Source organism: Podarcis muralis, chromosome 13 (genome assembly GCF_964188315.1).
Source record: "Podarcis muralis chromosome 13, rPodMur119.hap1.1, whole genome shotgun sequence".
Classification (NCBI taxonomy): Eukaryota; Metazoa; Chordata; class Lepidosauria; order Squamata; family Lacertidae; genus Podarcis; species Podarcis muralis.
The window spans coordinates 9,346,824-9,365,627 of NC_135667.1; the positions used below are offsets into that span (position 1 = coordinate 9,346,824).

Sequence of the window (18,804 nt, forward strand, 5' to 3'; positions counted from 1 at the left end):
TGGTGGTTTGTTTGTTTCTTAAAGGTTATGTGATTACCCACCATGACTGTCTGTTGTATGGTTGACTCATTTCTGCCTGCTCACGGAAGAGAGAAGCCTTTCTCTTGCAAAGTGGGTAGGGGGCAATATAAGCCCTACTGAATAACAGGTTTCAGGTGGCAGAGAAGAACACAGGAAGAGCCTGATGGAAGGCCAATGGCCCATCTAGTTAAGCGCAGTGGCCACTCAGATGTCTGCAAGAAATGTTCAAGGAAGACCCAAGCACAAGAGCACCTTTCTCTCCTCCAGCTTCCAGCAACTGGTATTCAGAAGCATACTGACTCCAACCCTGGAGAGATTGGGTTAGAGAACGGAATGAGTGGCTACTGCAAAGAGCCATGGTTTCAGGCAGGGTGTCTCTTCCAGCCCTACTTGGAGATGCTGGAAATTGAACTTTGTCCTGTCTACATGCAAAGCAAATGATCCACCATGTGGCTATGTCCCTGTCCTGGTTCTGTTTTCCCCACCTACCATAAACTATCAATGAAACCTAAAAAGCATGGGTAATGGCTCAAGAAAGCTGACCTAAAGAAGCATATGCATCTAAAGCCATTCTATTAATTGAGCATGGCATCAGACTGCCTTGGCTTTTGGTTAAAAAATTGTAGGGAAGTTTCTTGGGGAATCAGACTCTTGAGGGACCTACATAGTGTTAGTTTTCAGACAGTTGCAGAGGGGACACTGCTTTATGGTTGAAGCTGCAACCCTTCATGCTCATCTGCCAGTGGTGTTTTGTATTCTGTATATGCCAATGCTGCCACCTTGTGTGAAGTAGGTGGAGGACAATTGCCAGTCCTGTGCTTTAAAAAATGGGTGCTTCTGCTACAATGTGAAACTTCCACAGTTGTGGACTTGGGTACTATGGCACCCTGTGCAAGGCCAACATTTGGCATGCCCTCCCCCCGCCCTCATGCTGCCTTCCCAAAGGTGGGCAAGGAGATACCCAGGTTTGGGAAGAAGGGGCATGGGCTCTGGCAGGGTACTAGAGCCCTCCTACTTCCTTCTTAGAGCCAAGAAAGCAATAAAACTCTTTCTCCCAATCCATTTTCCTTTTGTGCTATGTCATTTTAGATTGTAAACCTGAAGGCCAGTACATTTTGTTTGTTTATGAAGTAAAAGACTTCTTCACACAGCACAAAGTTGAACTATGGAATTTGTTCCTGTTAGAGACAGTGATGCTCAGCAACTTGAATGCCCTTAAAAGGTGGTTAGGCAAATGCATAGGGGTTAAGGTGGAGAACGGTTGGCTACTGTGGGTGAGGATATGGTCGAACATTGTGAATTGTGAGTTCTGGGGTACATAAGCCTGGGGTACATAAGCCTGGTGTACATAAGCCTCTTGACCTGGCTCAACAAAACAGCTCACACCAGACTACAAGAACAATTTTAGTTAACATCAGGTGTCACTGCTCTTCTCGTTGATCCCATGTCAATACGTTCAAGGTTACAATGTTATTGCAAAATTGGAGTTGGACAGTGGATTTCGTTTTAGGATTTAGCACTTATTGGTTTCCATAGGTAAGATTATGGCTCTGTGTCAGGTCCTGATTTTCTTGCAGGGCTTTGATCTTCAGGGAAATCTGAAGTTTTCTCATCTACAAAAACAAGGAAACTTATTTGCACTTACTTCTGAATCTAAAGTCTGAAGGTGTAATTATCTCCCCCTGCAACTAGCCAATTCAAAATAATTGCTTCAGTCACCCAAATATCGAAAGGCTTTCACAAAGACACTAGAAAACAGTCAATAAACAGCTTGGAAAAGTATTAAGGAAACAAAGTGCTCACTGACAGTTGGGAGTGGGGGACAGAAGGTAGCCTGTGATAATGATTACACATAGCACCACTTTTTCATATTGAACACCCAGCATAAAAAGAGAGAGAAGGATTAACTATGCTAAAAGCAAAGGTGATATGTTTCACCTTATGAAGTGAATTGTGAGAGTGAGGCAACATTTAACGTAGTCAAAGTCAGGCAGTTGGTGTGTATGAACACCAAAGAATCTGCCCCCAGGAGTAGATTTACTGCAACTATGCAGAGGCTTTGGCTACTGCTTCTGCTACCCATTGTGTGCAAAGTCAATACAATGCAGTGTCCTGCAGGTGATCCAATCCCAGTTCCACATGAATGGTACCAGCCAGGTGACCTCCTGATTGGTGGGATTGCTTCTCATATATTTTACCATTCCTCAGTAATTGAATTTAAGGAAGATCCTTCTCAGGAGCTACTTGAGGTTCCACAGTAAGTACTTATATTCCCCACTTTTTTCCTGAAAGATCAATTGTCTTTTACAAGGCTGCATGTTTGTGTGAAGCAGGAGTGGCTAGCAATACCCATCCAGCAGCAACATCACTGCCACATACCTGTTGCTGTTGTTGTTAATTAATTCTGTATACTACCCTTCATTCAAAGATTACAGGGGCGTTCACAACATAAAATAAATAAAGGAGAAGACAAAATATATTGATGATAGAATTGCATTAGAGGAAATTGCTTGCAAAAAATTTATAAAATTTACACTATGATGCTGGATTTCAAAAATGAAAACCAATGAAAACAGCAAGAAATAAAAGACTACTCTAACAAAAATGAATGGGATTGAGGAAAGATGGTATCAAATGCTTAAGTGTGAATTAAAGTATTAATGTGTCGACTCCATTGGCAGTATAGTGACAAAGTTCTATCAGCACATCCTGGCCTTGGTGTTTGCCATAAAGGAGATCAATGATGATCAAAAGATCTTGCCAAATGCTACACTTGGGTTCCACATCCATGACAGCTACTATGATGCAAGGATGACCTATCGTACCACTTTGGACCTGCTCTTCAAATCACACAGATTTGTCCCTAACTACAAATGTGACAGCCAGAAAAACCTCATAGCTATAATTGGAGGACTTACATCTGGCATATCTATCAATATGGCAGAAATCTTAACCCTCTACAAGGTTTCACAGGTAGGGTCTGTGTTTTGGAAAATGAGAGAGACTGCAAATTAAAAGAACCCCCTTTTTTTAAAGGCAGAGTTGGGTGAGCAATCCTGTGGCAAGATCTTCTGGGATGAGTGATTTATGATGCAGAGGAACTCTGGAATCAGAAAAGGCTCAGAGAGTGTTAAGTCTCCAATCCTGGTTCAGCTGAGGATATGCTACTATAATTTGCTCATCCCATCTCAGCTATGGTTTAGCCACTACTGGTGTAAGTCCTGCACTCAAAGGCCTTCCAGAGGCAGGGTGGGACAGAAGCAGGGCATAAGCTGGATCCTAAACCTGTTCAGTTTGCTCACATGAACTGGCAACTCAACAGGTAACACTAATTAGTGTCTATATTCCTTCTGCCAGGCTTAGGTTAAGGAGAAGAAATATACAGTGGTACCTTGGTTTAAAACCATAATCCGTACCGGAGGTCTGTTTGTAAACTAAAACAGATTGTAATACTAAAACAGATTGGCGCTTTCGCCAATGAGGCCTCCCAAAAAAATTTGTTCATAATCCCCCCCCCCCAAGGGTTGTAATCTAAAAAAAATGTTGAAAACCGGGACACGCACTTTCGGGTTTGACTTGTTTATAATCCAAAACAAATGCAAATCAAGACATATGCAAACCAAGGTACCACTGTACTGGAAAATGCATATTTTACTCAAAAAATGTTTTATTAATTGTCATTCTTTTGGAACCCACAAAGTTCTTAAATAAATATTTTGTTATAAAGACACATTCTCATAGCAAAATGGGCACACATATAATTATATTGTATTATATTATTGCTGCAATACATATATGTTTTCTTTTAGCTCACCTACGGTTCATTTGCCGCAGAAGAGATTCAAGCATTGCGGAGCTTTTCCTTTTACAGCATGGTCCCAAATGAAAGCCATCAATATATTGGCATTATCCGTTTACTTCAGTATTTCGGATGGACATGGGTTGGGCTGTTTGTTGTGGATGATAACACGGGAGAATATTTCTTGAAGACCCTGGAGCCACTGTTTTCCAAGCATGGAATCTGTTCCGCCTTCACAAAAAGAATCCCAGAGCAGGTTTCCATGGAACATGTAGATGAAATACTGAATAAAATTGAAAGAATTTATGTATCTCTCACAGATAACAAGGCCAGAACACTTATCTGCTATGGAGAATCTTTGACAATTGCCTTCCTGAGAATTGTTAATCTTTTTCATGATCATGGACATAAGGAAAATGCTTCATTTGGAAAGGTATGGGTTATGACATCTCAGATAGATTTCACATCTACTGGCCCTCAGAGAAACTGGGATTTCCAGCTTTTTCAAGGTGCACTTTCCTTCACAATTCAGTCAAGAGAGCTTCTGGATTTTTCAGAATTTCTACAGAGCATCAAGCCTTCCAGGACCCAAGCAGATGGTTTTCTCAAGGGCTTCTGGGAGCAAGCATTTGACTGTTTATTTCCAGATCCAGAGATGCCGATGATGGATGATGACACATGTACTGGAGAGGAGAGGCTAGATAGTCTCCCTGCAGGTATTTTTGAAATGCACATGACAGGCCATAGCTACAGTGTCTATAATGCTGCCTATGCTTTGGCTCATGCTCTGCATACCTTCTACTCATCCCAATCCAAGCACAGACCAAAGGTGGATGGTAGCAGTATTGAACTTCAGTCTCTGCAGCCTTAGCAGGTAATGTCTTCACAACAAAATAATCTCATTGCAATGGATAGTGACCTTATGCATACAAAGTACAGCAATGCTGTTTATCCTTCAGCTTATGCTTTGCATGCCATTTATACATCTAGATCCATACGAAGAACAATATTCTTGAGTAATGTTGATGACCTTCAGTCACTGCATCCATGGAAGTTAATGTCTTTACATAAAAAAATCATTTCAATTCACAATTAAAATTATCATATGTAAGAATCAGCTGAAACAGGTGACAATTGTAATGAATCTTATACATTCAAACAGCTTCATGGGGCTTACATCTCATTCTGTCATTGGACCATATATTTAAGTTCAGTCTGAAAACTTGTCTATCTCTCAAAACTAGGTTGACTTATTTCTGCAAAATGTTGCATTTAACAACTCTGCTGGAGTGATGGTGTCCTTTAATGATAAAGGGGAATTGAGCGGTGGATATGACATTATGAACCTGGTCACATTCCACAACAAATCTTTCCAGAGAGTGAAAGTTGGGAGAGTGGACCCCAGTGAAGAAGAAGACTTCACCATTAATGAAGAGCTAATTGTCTGGCATAAAACATTTAATCAGGTAGAGATGATGGGGATTTCTTGGGCAAATAGGCAATGAGGATGTCTGAAAGTACTAGTTCTGCCTAATGTAGCCTTGTAAATAACCCCACAGATACTACTAGGCTGAAGAATGAAAGACTGTAGAACTACATTCATATTCATATTTTGTCTCCATAGACGATAAAACTATGAACACAAGCATAGCTAATCATGTGGCTTCAGGATGATTCATATAAAAGTTAACTACAATCTCTCACCCCAAGTCCCACAGCCATCTTATGTTTGGCTCATGCTCTTGAATGTAGCCTTGCAAATAACCCCACATATGTAGGGTTTGTAGCCTGCAAAATAGAGGAATAAATAGCTATACTTATGAATGCCTAATACTTGTGAAACCTTGCTAAAATATCCTGTAGCTCTGGAGATGACGTGCATAAATTTCTCCACCGATCTCTCACCCCAAATCTCAAACCCTCCCATGTTTGTGCATAGGTGCTTCCACTTTCTGTGTGTAATGAACACTGCCACACTGGTCATCATAAGAAGAAGAAGGAAGAGAAAAAGTTCTGCTGCTATGATTGTGCTCCATGTCCAGAAGGGAAGATTTCAGACCAGAAAGGTAGGTTCCTAAAATTTTGTCAATATACATGATTAACTCTATATGATGTGGCGAATCAATTGCCACTAAAATGTCTCTTCTATTTGTATTTCAGATACAGAAGACTGTTTCCAGTGCTCAGCAGACCAATATTCAAACAGAAACAGAGATGCTTGCATCCCCAAAATTAGAAACTTTCTTTCTTATAAAGAACCTCTGGGGATCAGTTTAGCTTCAGTTGCTGTTTCTTTGTCCATCATCACAGCTGTGATGCTAGGGATTTTTATTAAGCACAAAGACACGCCCATAGTCAAAGCAAACAATCGGGACCTCACCTACACTCTCCTCCTCTGCCTCTTGTTCTGCTTCCTCTCTTCTTTGTTATTCCTTGGCCAACCTTGTATAGTGACCTGCTTTCTCCGACAACCAATGTTTGTCATAATTTTCTCATTGGCTGTTTCTTGCATCCTGGCCAAAACCATCACTGTGGTTACAGCTTTCATGGCCACCAGACCAGGGTCCAGCGTGAGGAAGTGGGTGGGCAGAAGACTGGCCATCTTCATTGTTTTAACTTGCTCCCTTGTTCAAGCAAGCATTTGTAGTATGTGGCTGGCAACCTCGGCTCCCTTCCCCGATTTGGACTTTCATTCAGTAAGTGGAGAAATTATTGTGCAATGTAATGAAGGGTCAGTCACCATGTTCTACTGTGTCTTGGGCTACATGGGCCTCTTGGCCATCACCAGCTTTGTTGTAGCATTCTTAGCCCGCAAGTTACCGGACAGCTTCAATGAAGCCAAGTTCATTACATTCAGCATGTTAGCATTTTGTAGTGTTTGGGCCTCTTTTGTTCCTACTTACCTGAGCACAAGAGGAAAAGACATGGTGGCCGTGGAAGTCTTCTCTATCTTGGCCTCCAGTGCTGGGCTCCTGGCCTGCATCTTTGCTCCTAAATGTTACATCATTGTGTTGAGACCTGAGCTGAACAGCAGGGAGCAGCTAATAAGAAGAAAACATTAAAGGATTTGTCCCTTCTGTTACACTGACATGGATGTTAGGCAAGCATTTTAGGTAGCAATCAGTTCTCTCTCTCTCTCTCTCTCTCTCTCTCTCTCTCTCCATTATTTTATTAATTTATTTCATTAAAATGTAGGAAATCTCAAACTGGTGTACACAATGTTGGATAAATCAACCTCATATTACCAACATTCTAGTCACCATCCTACTCACAAAGTGGCCAACCAGATGTCTATGGGAAGTCCAGATATTTGGAGGAGAGATACATTCATATAACATTAGTTATAGATATTTACTTATATACAGCGGCGTAGCGTGGGTTGTCAGCACCCGGGGCAAGGCAAATAATTTGCGCCCCCTAACCCGTGGATTTGCGCCCCCTAACCTGTGGATTTGCGCCCCCTAACCAGTGGATTTGCCCTAACCCCAGATGTTGCTCCCGGTGCGGCCAGCCCCCCCTGCACCCCCCACGCTACGCCACTGCTTATATATGCCTTCTGTAGGAAGGATAGTAAAGGATGCCACTCTGTATGTCAAAGTGAACATTGAGTCCAGCAAGCTAGAAATCCACAAAGGGGAAACATTATGCGGAGTGATTCAGGACCCAAAATGTGATTTACTACTGAGGATGTGCTATTGTGCACCTTATAACAATTCTCAGGAAAATCTTGAGAGGCAGAAATCAAAGAAGCATTCAAAAGTGAAAATCTTGCTGTGATCGGTGACTTCATCTATCCTTACAGAGTCTGACTAGGTGACTGTTTCAGTCAGAACCATTTTAAATTTCTTTATACCCTAAATGAAGTTACCCTAAATCAGTTGGTCACAGAAAAGACCACATGGACAGTGACTCTGGACTTCATATTTTGTGATGACTGGAACCTGTTGGGAGTTGTAGTGCCCTTTAGCTGGTTTGAAGCAGTGACAATAGCATTATTCAACTGAAAAGAAGTATAAATGGCCAATTGCCAAGAAAGTCCAGAAAATGCTTAGGAGTTGTCTAGAAACACATTATTAGACTATATACTTCTGCTCTGCAAAGGTGGTATCAGGGGCCAAGGGGGTATTGATGTCGTTACTGATTATAGTCAAATAAGATATTAGAGGCAAGAAAGCTTTCTTCAAAATCCATTTGTTGCTACAAAGGAAGATATTGGGCAGATGTCTGCCCCTGAACTTACTTCTGTTGGTGTTGGGTCTGCAGAATTGATGCAAACTTTGATGAGAGATGAAGTTCTATACCTAAGAAACAAAATAAACTGATACGTTGATAAATCCTGGTGGACGTGATCTTGCATCCATGGCTTAAAGGAAAAGATAAAGGGACCTCTGACCGTTAGGTCCAGTCGCAGACGACTCTGGGGTTGTGGCACTCATCTCGCTTTACTGGCTGAGGGAGCTGGCGTATAGCTTCTGGGCCATGTGGCTAGCATGACTAAGCTGCTTCTGGAGAACCAGAGCAGCGCACGGAAATGCCGTTTACCTTCCCACTGGAGTGGTACCTATTTATTTACTTGCACTTTGTGCTTTCAAACTACTAGGTTGGCAGGAGCAGGGACCGAGCAACGGGAGCTCACCCCGTCGCAGGGATTTGAACCACTGACCTTCCAATCAGCAAGCCCTAGGCTCTGCGGTTTAACCCACAGCGCCACCCGCATCCAAGGCTTGAGGGACCGCTAATAGTGACTTCCCTGAAGACCTCAAGGTATAAGGGCAGGGATATAAGGAAATTGGACTGGGCAATATCTGGTTTTCAACATGATAATATATCACCAGCTAAACAGTGTGAAATACCAGTATACCATAATGTCTGAAATAAGGTTGGAGCTATGTAGTGGCAAACAGGTTGATGTCCTGGCAAAAGAGGGTCAAGATCAATTCTCTGAATGATTAAACCCCACTCTACTAAATTAATTTCTCCTTTCCTCAGGGGAAAGCCATATTGAATTTAATAGGGCTTGTTTGTGAGTAGACACACATTTGCATGCATTGCTTACCGAAAAATGCCCTCCACATCATTCTCACCTCACAACTAACCAAACTCCCATTTCAGCATAAGGCAGCTCCTTAAATCCCCCCCATCACCCAAAAATAATCAAAAACCTAACCATCACCCAAAAATGATCAAAAACATTTCCCCTTTTTCTTTTTTGCTGGTGTTGGTGGGTGAGAGGGAAGAAAAATGAAAAATGAAGAAGTATAGGGTGTACTCCCGGTGGAGTATAGGGTCAGGTTTAAGGTGCTGTTTTTGACCTTTAAAGCCCTATGTGGCCTAGGACTCTCGTACTTACGGGACCACCTCTCCTGGTATGTCCCACAGATGACCCTAAGGTCGATGAATAATAATAGCTTAAAGGTCCGGGGCCCTAAGGAAGCCAAACTACCCTCCACCAGGGCCAGGGCTTTTTCAGTGATGGCTCCGACCTGGTGGAATGCTCGGTTCCACGAGATTAGGGCCCTGCAGGACTTGATTGCCTTCTGCAGGGCCAGTAAGACAGAGCTATACCTCCTGGCCTTCAATCTGAATTAGCCTGATCCTCTATTCCCTTTTCCCTTTCCTCTTCTATGAAGAAACCCTTTCTGGGACCCCACATTTAAATTCTTCCCTGGTCTCCTTGCTGGCCCTAGTAGGACCAACTTGACCAGTTAGCCCTGGTGATCATTTGATGTCTATTGACTGGGTTTTTTCTCTTTTTCTCCCCACCCCCCAATGACCCCTGAATTTTAGAATTTTATTGATACTGCATTTTATGTTGTATTTTATGCTGTTTTTAAGTTGCATTTTAATCAATGTTTTATATTTGCTGTTAGCTGCCCTGAGCCCGGTTTTTAAACCAAGAAGGGTGGGGTATTATTATTATTAGAAAAGGAAATAAGGAATTATGGGATTAGGGAATAAATATGTGAGAAAGCCTAATCCCATATAAAGATGGGTGATATATCAATACATCATCCAAAACTGGTTTGAAGCCCACCTTGTCACAACTGTTTCATAAAATTTGACCTGCCAGCATATCACGAATCACAATGTATGTGTGTGCTATGCAAAAGATTGTGATGTGGGGAAAACCGTGAAGCCAGTCAATGCTCCTCTCGAAGCATTACCACCATTGTGGTAATTCAGAAAGAGCTGTAGCTCCGTGGTATAACATCTGCTTTACATACAGACAGTCCTAAGTTGAATTCCTGGCATCTCCAGATAGATCTGAAAATGCCTCCTGTCTGAAACTCAGGAGAACCTCTTCAGATCTATGCTGACATTACTGAGCTATTAGGTAGAAGTTAGACACACCTGCTACTAATGGTCCCATTCAGGGCTAGAACTCAGAGCAGGTGATTATATCTCTCTATAATTATCCATACCATAATAATCAGTTTAGTGGACTGTTTTCCAGAATAGCATCAGTAACCAATTCAGAAAGTGTCTATAAAACCTTCCTTTTGTGACATTTAGAGCTGGAATGAGGGGCAAGAGATTGGCAAGGCTTTGTCACATTGAATTGTGAAAGTTCCTCCACTTTCCATGATACAAGACTCCTGGCTTCAAATCCATGTATGCTTCCTGTCCTCCATGCTTCTCTTTGCAGTGTATAGTGACAGAGTCCTTTGCTATCAATTGTCAGTTTCTTTTAAAACTGAGATAGGTGCCGGTGGCGAGGCTTTAGGTGGACACAGGAGATTCTGCTCAAGGGAAAGACATTTATGCAGAGATGGTGAAGTGCCTGTTGTTGCTGTTGCTGCTGCTGCCTCTGACGGGGTGCAAAATACATTCTGCGAAGTGCCCTGCAATGGACTCCCTCCCTGTTCCCCATGAGTGGTATGAGCCTGGGAACCACCTCATTGGTGGGATTGCCTCTCAGATCCTTTACATTTCCCCCAAATTTTCCTTCCAGGTATATCCTTCTCAGGAGCTGGGCACTGATCTTCCAATGTAAGAAACTCTTCCATTTCCACATCGGATAACATTTGAGTTGGGAAGCCCAGGGATTATAAAATATAAGACATAGTATTTCTTTTTTTTAAAAAAAAAAATACATATGGGATGTATCTAACGCAGCAGGTTTCTTTAACTTTTTCTGGGCAACACAATTGGTAGACAAGTCTTCCATGATAGAGGTTTGGGTAATTGGGGAATAAAGAAAGCAAGAATGATCCCTTGAGCCAGTAGTAACCCCACATAACTTTTGGAAGAATTTCCCCTCCCTAATAAAAAATGATTTAAAATCCCTCCCAATTTAAGCGGTCAATTATCAACCAGCCTTAAAAGAATTCGTCACTGCTTTATAATAAAGCACTGGATTTGCATGGATAAGACCTTAGCTTCAGGGGCAGAAAACTAGTAAAAGACTTAATAGACAAACTGTGTTGAAGGGACAAATATACCACATATTTTCCTATCTGTTTGTGGTCCTCCCTCTCTGTCTCTGATCAGCTTTGAAATTATTGACTATAGTTCTTTTTCACTGCCATTGTGATTGTTCCCCCCCCCCACTCACTCCATCTATTCAAAAACACAGAAAGACTATCATACTATATTTAAATAGGAGCATTTCAAATTTAGATTGGGTTTATGCAGTCTTGGAAGTCATAGCATTCCTGAGTTCTGAAAACTCCATTTTACACAGTCCAGAACTCGTTTCTGAAAGGACGTATAACTCCTTGCAGCATGGTGACCAAGTTCTACCAACACATCCTAGCTTTGGCATTTGCCATCAGTGAAATCAATGAGAATCCCAAGATTTTGCCCAATGTCACACTTGGGTTCCAGATCTATGACAGCTACTACCAGGAGAAGATGTTCTATCGTACTATGCTAGACTTGCTCTTCAAATCACACCGGTTTGTTCCCAACTATGCATGTGGCACCCAGAAGAACCTAGTAGCCATTATTGGTGCACTTGGCTCTGATATCTCTTTCCACATGGCAGACATCTTAGTCCTCTACAAGATCCCACAGGTAATGGGGGTGGACTGGTGGGCTAATCTTACATGTAATTCATGTTTTCTAATTCTGGGGGTGATGCTGGGGCTATGAAAGCCACAGAGGAAAGGCTGGCTGTAAAAAAAAATAAAAAATGTTTTGTACAATATTTAAAGAACTTTGCCAAATGGGAAATGGCTTATCAAAACTGGTAAAAAAGAGGGGACAGAGTAAGGGGAGTCTAGCACATTTTTCCCCCTTTACCATGAGTACTGTATATAGATTAAGGTTACCAGATTTTTTTCAATGACTGCAGGGACACAATAAATAAATAAATAAATACTACACGTTCGGGGCATCAATGGCGGTGGCAGAGGGGTGACCGCCACCTTGACCTCAGCTGTCACATTTCCCCTTCCTCCAAGGCTTCTATCTCCTTTCTCTATGAGCCTGGGCAGCCCTTGAGTTGTTGGTTCTTCGGTGGTGGTGGGGAAGCGGTGCGCGGTGGCTCAGGCATGGAAGGCGGAGAAGGAGGGCCAAGAGTGGCAGCCGTGGTGAGCCTCGGGCAGCATGATGCCTCCCTTCCCATCGCAGCAGCCCCAATCCCATTCCTACTTGTGTGCAAGCAGGAAGGGGCGGGGATCCCTCAAATGGGGAGGGAGGCTTCCCGTTGCCTAACTGAGAGATCCCTGCCCCCTCCTGCTTGCACGCAAGCTCTGATAGGTAGCGTGAAGCCTCCCTTCACAGCTGAGAGATCCCCGCCCTGCTCCTGTTGCAAGCAAGTAGGAGTTGGGAGGCTGCTCCGATAGGCAGCATGAAGCCTCCCTTCACAGCTTAGTTGCTGGGCTCAGGAGGCAGCCTGGAAGCTGCATCTTAGAGACCCTGTACCACCATCATACGGGGACTTCCAAGCAGCTCCTGAAGCCAGCCAGAGCCAACTGCTCTGGGCTGCTGAGACTGCTGCCGCTGTGTTTCCTGGGGACATTAGATGAAACCTGGGGACATTCCGGGGATGGAATTTGTCCGGGGACTTATTCGCAAATCCGGGGACTGTCACCGGGAAACGGGGACGTCTGGTAACCCTAGTATAGATTACATTATGTTACCACATTTATTCTAAATGCAATATCCAAATGAGCCATTGAAGTTAACACTGTTGTATTTAAGCAAAGGTAGAAATTAAAATAAGAATTTTACCTCCACATATGCTGTATACAATCAAATAAGAATGCACTCAGGTATACCTAATATCCAAGCTCTATACAAGCAATCTTTAGTTTTATTTTGGTCTTTCAGCTTGCGTATGGATCATTTGCCCTGGAAGAGGGTCATACAAAACATGCCTCTTCCTTTTACCGCATGGTGCCCAGTGAACCCCAGCAGTATATGGGGATAATTCGTTTGCTTCAGCATTTTGGATGGACATGGATTGGGCTCTTTGCTGTGGATGATGACAGTGGAGACCATTTTTTGCAGGCTTTAGAGCCCCTGCTTTCCCAGAATAGAATCTGTCCAGCTTTCATACAAAGAATCCCAAACCAAGGCAATTTCCTTTCTTTTGATGAATTGATTGATATGGGGTGGAATATTAACACACCTTTCATGGAGAGCAAAGCCACAGCGTTTGTCACTTATGGTGAAACTATGACCATAATGTGGTTGACCACCATAGTAGCTCTGTTCTTTCGTGAATATAATGAAGAGACATCTGTTGGGAAAGTGTGGATTATGACAGCTCAGATAGATTTTTCTGTAACATCCATGATAAGGACATGGAATTTTCAAATATTCCATGGAGCCATATCTTTCGCAATTCACTCAAATGAACCTAATGGGTTCCAAACATATATCCAGAACAAAAAACCCAACTCTGCAGATGAAGACGGATTTTTCAAGGTTTTCTGGGAGCAGGCGTTTGAATGTTCTTTTTCAAATTCCATGTTGTCGGAGATACTGAATGCAACATGTACTGGAGATGAGAAACCGGAGAGCCTTCCCAGGTCTGTGTTTGAAATGGGCATGACTGGCCACAGTTACAGTGTCTATAATGCTGTCTATGCTATAGCACATGCTTTGCACGCCATGTACTCCTCTTGGGTCAAGTACAGAGCAGTGAAGGTATTTCAAAGGCTTGACCTTCACAGTGTTCAGCCTTGGCAGGTAATGTCTCTCAAATGAAATGGTTTTATTCTGGTAAAGTAGAAAGTGAAAGAGCAACTATCACTCACACCCATGTAAAATGATTTATTTGTTATGGTCATTGTAAGTTGCTGCCCAAGCTACCTGATAATGATGTTCTTTAGCCTTGGGTTCTCAGATATTGTGGGTGATAGTTCTTGGACAGTTCTTGACTCAGAAAAGATTCAGCTTATTCAATCTTATCCTTTCCTGAACTAACACCAATTTCAAACACCTTGTAATCAGATGATGGGTTCTGAAATTGGTTTTTAATCACAATACTGATGACTTTTCCCAGAATTGTCAGGTAGATGACACTTTATGGTTCCTCACATGCCCATTTCAGTATGCCTCTGAATGCCAGGCACTGGGAATCATTAATGGGGAGAACGCCTTTGCATTCAGGACTTGATTGTGAACTTCTCAAAGGTACTGTGTTGGCCAATGTGATACTGAGATATAGGCCGTTATTATGTTTTCATAACATTAATTGTGTGGAACAGCAGTCTCTCAGCATCACCTTCTGAGATCAACCCTCCTGAAGCAACTAAAGCTACTGAGAAATAATGTTGATCTTCCCTATCCTGACTAAATGCTATGCAGAAAGAGAATCCCGTGTCTTCTAATTTTGGGAGGTGTTGGGGGAGGGAGCATTCCAATTTCATAAAAGCCTTACCAATTTTAAAAAATTACATTTATATTCCACATTTTTAATCCAAGAAGCTCAAGGTAGCATACATAGTTCTCCTCAGTTCGGTCCCACAATGACCCTATAAGGCAAGTGAAGCTGAGAGGCTGTGACTGGCCCAAGGTCACTAAGTAAGCTTCATAGCCAAGTTGTGATTTTAACCTTCATCTCCCAGATCCAAGTTCAACCACTACACAATAATAAAACTACAGTGGTACCTTGGGTTACATACGCTTCAGGTTATAGACGCTTCGGGTTACAGACTCCGCTAACCCAGAAATAGTACCTTGGGTTAAGAACTTTGCTTCAGGACGAGAACAGAAATCATGCTCCAGCGGTGCGGCGGCAGCGAGAGGCCCAATTAGCTAAAGTGGTGCTTTAGGTTAAGAACAGTTTCAGGTTAAGAATGGACCTCCGGAACGAATTAAGTATGTAGCCAGAGGTACCACTGTATTTGGAAGTGTTATAGTGAATAATCTAGATATCTGTATTTGATTGTATTTGAGTCATTTGCTATGGCTTGTGGCTGACACCAATAAAGATTTTATCTTATCCAGGTCTTATCCATGTTCATAAAACTTCACAAAAAGATTTCATCATGCTTCTCCTTTATTTTTTTGTTCCCCCCAGCTTCACTCCTTTCTTCAAAGAATTTCTTTTAACAACTCAGCTGGAGAAAAAATGTTTTTTGATGACCATGGGGAATTGATAGCCAGATTTGATATCATGAACATGGACCTATTCCCAAACAATTCCTTTATTAAAATGAAAGTTGGAATGATGGATCCGAGTGCTGGGGAAGGGAAACAATTCACCATTAATGACAATATCATTGTGTGGCACAGGAGCTTTAAGCAGGTGTGGATTCTTAGATACTCTGGGCAACAGCTCCATTATCAGGATAGGTGGTTTAGGGTATGTGATTGGAAGTCTAAATGATCCAGGAGTACACCCCACAAGCTATTAACAGCTCTGTCCAGGGGAGAGCAACTCAGTCCAGAACTGGCTATTTTCATATCCACTGGACTTGAGAAGCTGTACACATAACACCTCTCTCTTTTCAGGATTCCGTTATATAGATGGCTGAGATAAATAGAATGTTCAGATGAATTGTGGGAGAGAGTGATGTGGCTGTAGTCATGACATTTTTCAAGAAGACAGCTGGACGAAAAACCTTATAGAATTGTGAAGCAAAATGTCTTTGATTAAGTAAAGGAACAGTTTAGGATCACTGCTGCTGTTTTGCAGAGATAGCAAAAGTCCCACACCCTAAATTTTGTAAGACACCAGTCCACCCCAGAATTTCTCTCAACAATTTTGTAGCTTGAGAGTGGACGTGTGAAGGTGGGCTCTCAATGCCCCATCATTATGTGTCATGTTCTGTATTTAGGCATGCCTGTTGTTATGTTTTTTCCTTTGTGTGACAGTAAATCAATACTCCACCCCACAATTTATCCACCCCTAAACTCCCTTCATTGCTCTGCATAGGTAACACCTATTTCTGTATGTGGAGATTCTTGCCCCCCTGGTTATCAGAAGAAAAAGAAAGAAGGCGAGAAATTTTGCTGCTATGATTGTGCTCCATGCCCAGAAGGGAAGATCTCTGACCAAATGGGTAAGTGATACACTTCACCAATTGTTATACTCTGGTGGATTAAACAGAACATGGGATTGTGTGGTTCAAATTTTGCCCAAATTTTGTAAGCAATTTTGCAAATACTCGGGAAGAAAGGGTCACTTAAACTTTGGGCACACAAGCCATTTTACAACAGAATTGGCCTCTGCCTGTTCAAACAAAATGAGGCCTTGTGTCTCTGTTAAGCTGAATTAGAAATGACAGCCCCTTAAAGTAGCTGATGGGAGACAGAAAGCAACCCACCGTGGAACACTCTTGGATCCAGAATATGTTCAGTGGTGGGTTGAGTTTTGCCCTCTCCCAGCCATTGTTTTGGTAGGGGCAGACTGGGATGCCAACAGGATGTTATGGGCTCAGGAGACCGTAGGTATATTTGGCCTTGGCTCATACATAAAACAGATCACAATCTGCAAATTGCATAAGATTTGTGTAAGTACAATGAATTCTTAAGTAGGGCCTAGACTTTAGCTCCTGCATAGTAGGAGACAGGCTAAGCCTCTTTGCGGGTTTTTTCTTCTTCTAATTTTGCTTTTGCTGTGTGAGGCCAGAGGATTTCTTAATATCCACTATAGCTATTGTATAGCTGTATTTGAAAAAAGAAAAGAAAAGAAAGATTTATAGCGAGTAACCTGATTTCAGACAAATTCACCAAAGGAAATATGCATCCTTGTTGCTAGGAAAAAGAGAAGGGCAAACTGCTGAGATTCCAAGCTCTAGAAAATGAGACAGAAGCTGAAAAAGTGCACTAAAGGGGATGGAATGCAGTAGTATTGTTTCTGGAGAGGCCAACATGGATTTCTGTTGCTTAGGTGTTTTTCTTTTTGAAGTCAATTGTCAATCACAGATCTGACTCATTGGCTAAACCGACCACTAAAACAATGGAGTATACAGTCCTGGAATCAGATACAATTTGCGTATAAATTGGCACAGGGGTGATGAATCATCTTTCCTTTTTCAGACATGGATGAATGCTTTAAATGCCCAGATGATCAATATCCTAAACAGAGTAGAGATAGATGCATCTCCAAGCTTATGACATTTCTTTCTTTTGAAGAATCTTTGGGGATCAGCCTTAGTTCGGTTTCTGTTTCTCTTTCACTCATCACCACTTTTGTACTAAGACTTTTCATCAAGCACAGAGATACCCCCATAGTCAAAGCCAACAATCGGGACATCAGCTACATTCTCCTTGTCTCCCTCCTCCTCTGCTTCCTCTGTTCTTTGCTGTTTCTTGGAAGACCTACGAAGGTGACCTGCATTCTCCGTCAAACTACTTTTGGCATTGTCTTCTCTGTGGCTGTTTCTTGTGTGTTGGCTAAAACCATCACTGTGGTTGTTGCTTTTATGGCCACCAAACCGGGGTCTAGCATGAGGAAGTGGGTGGGCAAAAGACTGGCCAACTCCATTGTGCTTTCAAGCTCTCTTATTCAAGCAGGCATTTGTGTGGTGTGGCTGGCAATCTCTCCCCCATTCCCAGATTTGGACATGCACACACAGGCTGTGGAGATCATAGTTGAATGCAATGAAGGTTCTGTCCTCATGTTTTATCTTGTCCTGGGCTACATGGGCCTTCTAGCCATCATCAGCTTCAATGTGGCTTTCCTGGCCAGGAAGTTGCCGGACACTTTCAATGAGGCCAAATTTATCACCTTCAGCATGTTGATGTTTTCTAGTGTTTGGATGTCCTTTGTCCCTACCTACCTGAGCACCAAGGGGAAATATATGGTAGCTGTAGAGATCTTCTCCATCTTAGCCTCTGGTGCTGGGCTATTGGGTTGTATCTTTGTCCCTAAATGCTACATTATTCTGCTGAAGCCCAAGCTGAACATCAAAGAGCAACTAGCAAAGAGATATAATTAAGGAATGTAATAATGTAATTTCTTTTTACTCAGTGTTCGAAACTGAGATATGAACGCTAGGAGCTAAATGGCACCTTAAACCTAGGTTATGGGTTCAGAAACACAATGTCTAGGCACACTTTTTATAAGAATACAAAGCTGAAAATGAATGAACTGTAGCTAAGAATACATTTTTCACATTGTCTAGTTTTTTCCCTGCCCAACCCCCTAATATTCTTAAGATGGTCTCTTCTCCAGTCTTCAGAGAGTAGCTGGAAGTGGGGAGGCAGTAAAAAGTCCTCCTTTCCTCCCAATCTGCAATTTTTTATCTAAAATCTTAGGCACAGTACTGTGCCCAGAGCTCACAAACTGCTTGTGCTAGTGAAATTCCCTGTCACAAAATGCAATTAGAACAATGGGAGTTTCGAACACTGATACTACTGTAATGCTAATCTGATATTAAATTTGCATTTCTTCTGAGGTGTTTGTGGCAATGAAAGCTGTGGACCTACCCTATCAGTTAGTTCAGGATACCATATCAGCTGATTCATTTCATTTGTCACATATCTGAACAAATCTAAGAAATAAAATATCATTTATCAATGAAGGCTAAGACCTGTTTCTGTTCATTTTTTTGGTATTGCAATCAGATTTAAAAAACAAA

General features: G+C 42.1%; 1 protein-coding gene across 1 annotated transcript; it reads left to right on the forward strand.

Moving 5' to 3' along the window:
* Window positions 1-11,545: 11,545 nt before the first annotated feature.
* LOC114608070 (vomeronasal type-2 receptor 26-like) lies at window positions 11,546-18,162 on the forward strand. The gene is made up of 4 exons (XM_077916693.1): window positions 11,546-11,836; window positions 15,297-15,524; window positions 16,155-16,281; window positions 17,261-18,162. The coding sequence occupies exons 1-4, from the start codon at window positions 11,546-11,548 to the stop codon at window positions 18,160-18,162; spliced, it is 1,548 nt and encodes a 515-aa protein (XP_077772819.1).
* Window positions 18,163-18,804: the final 642 nt, after the last annotated feature.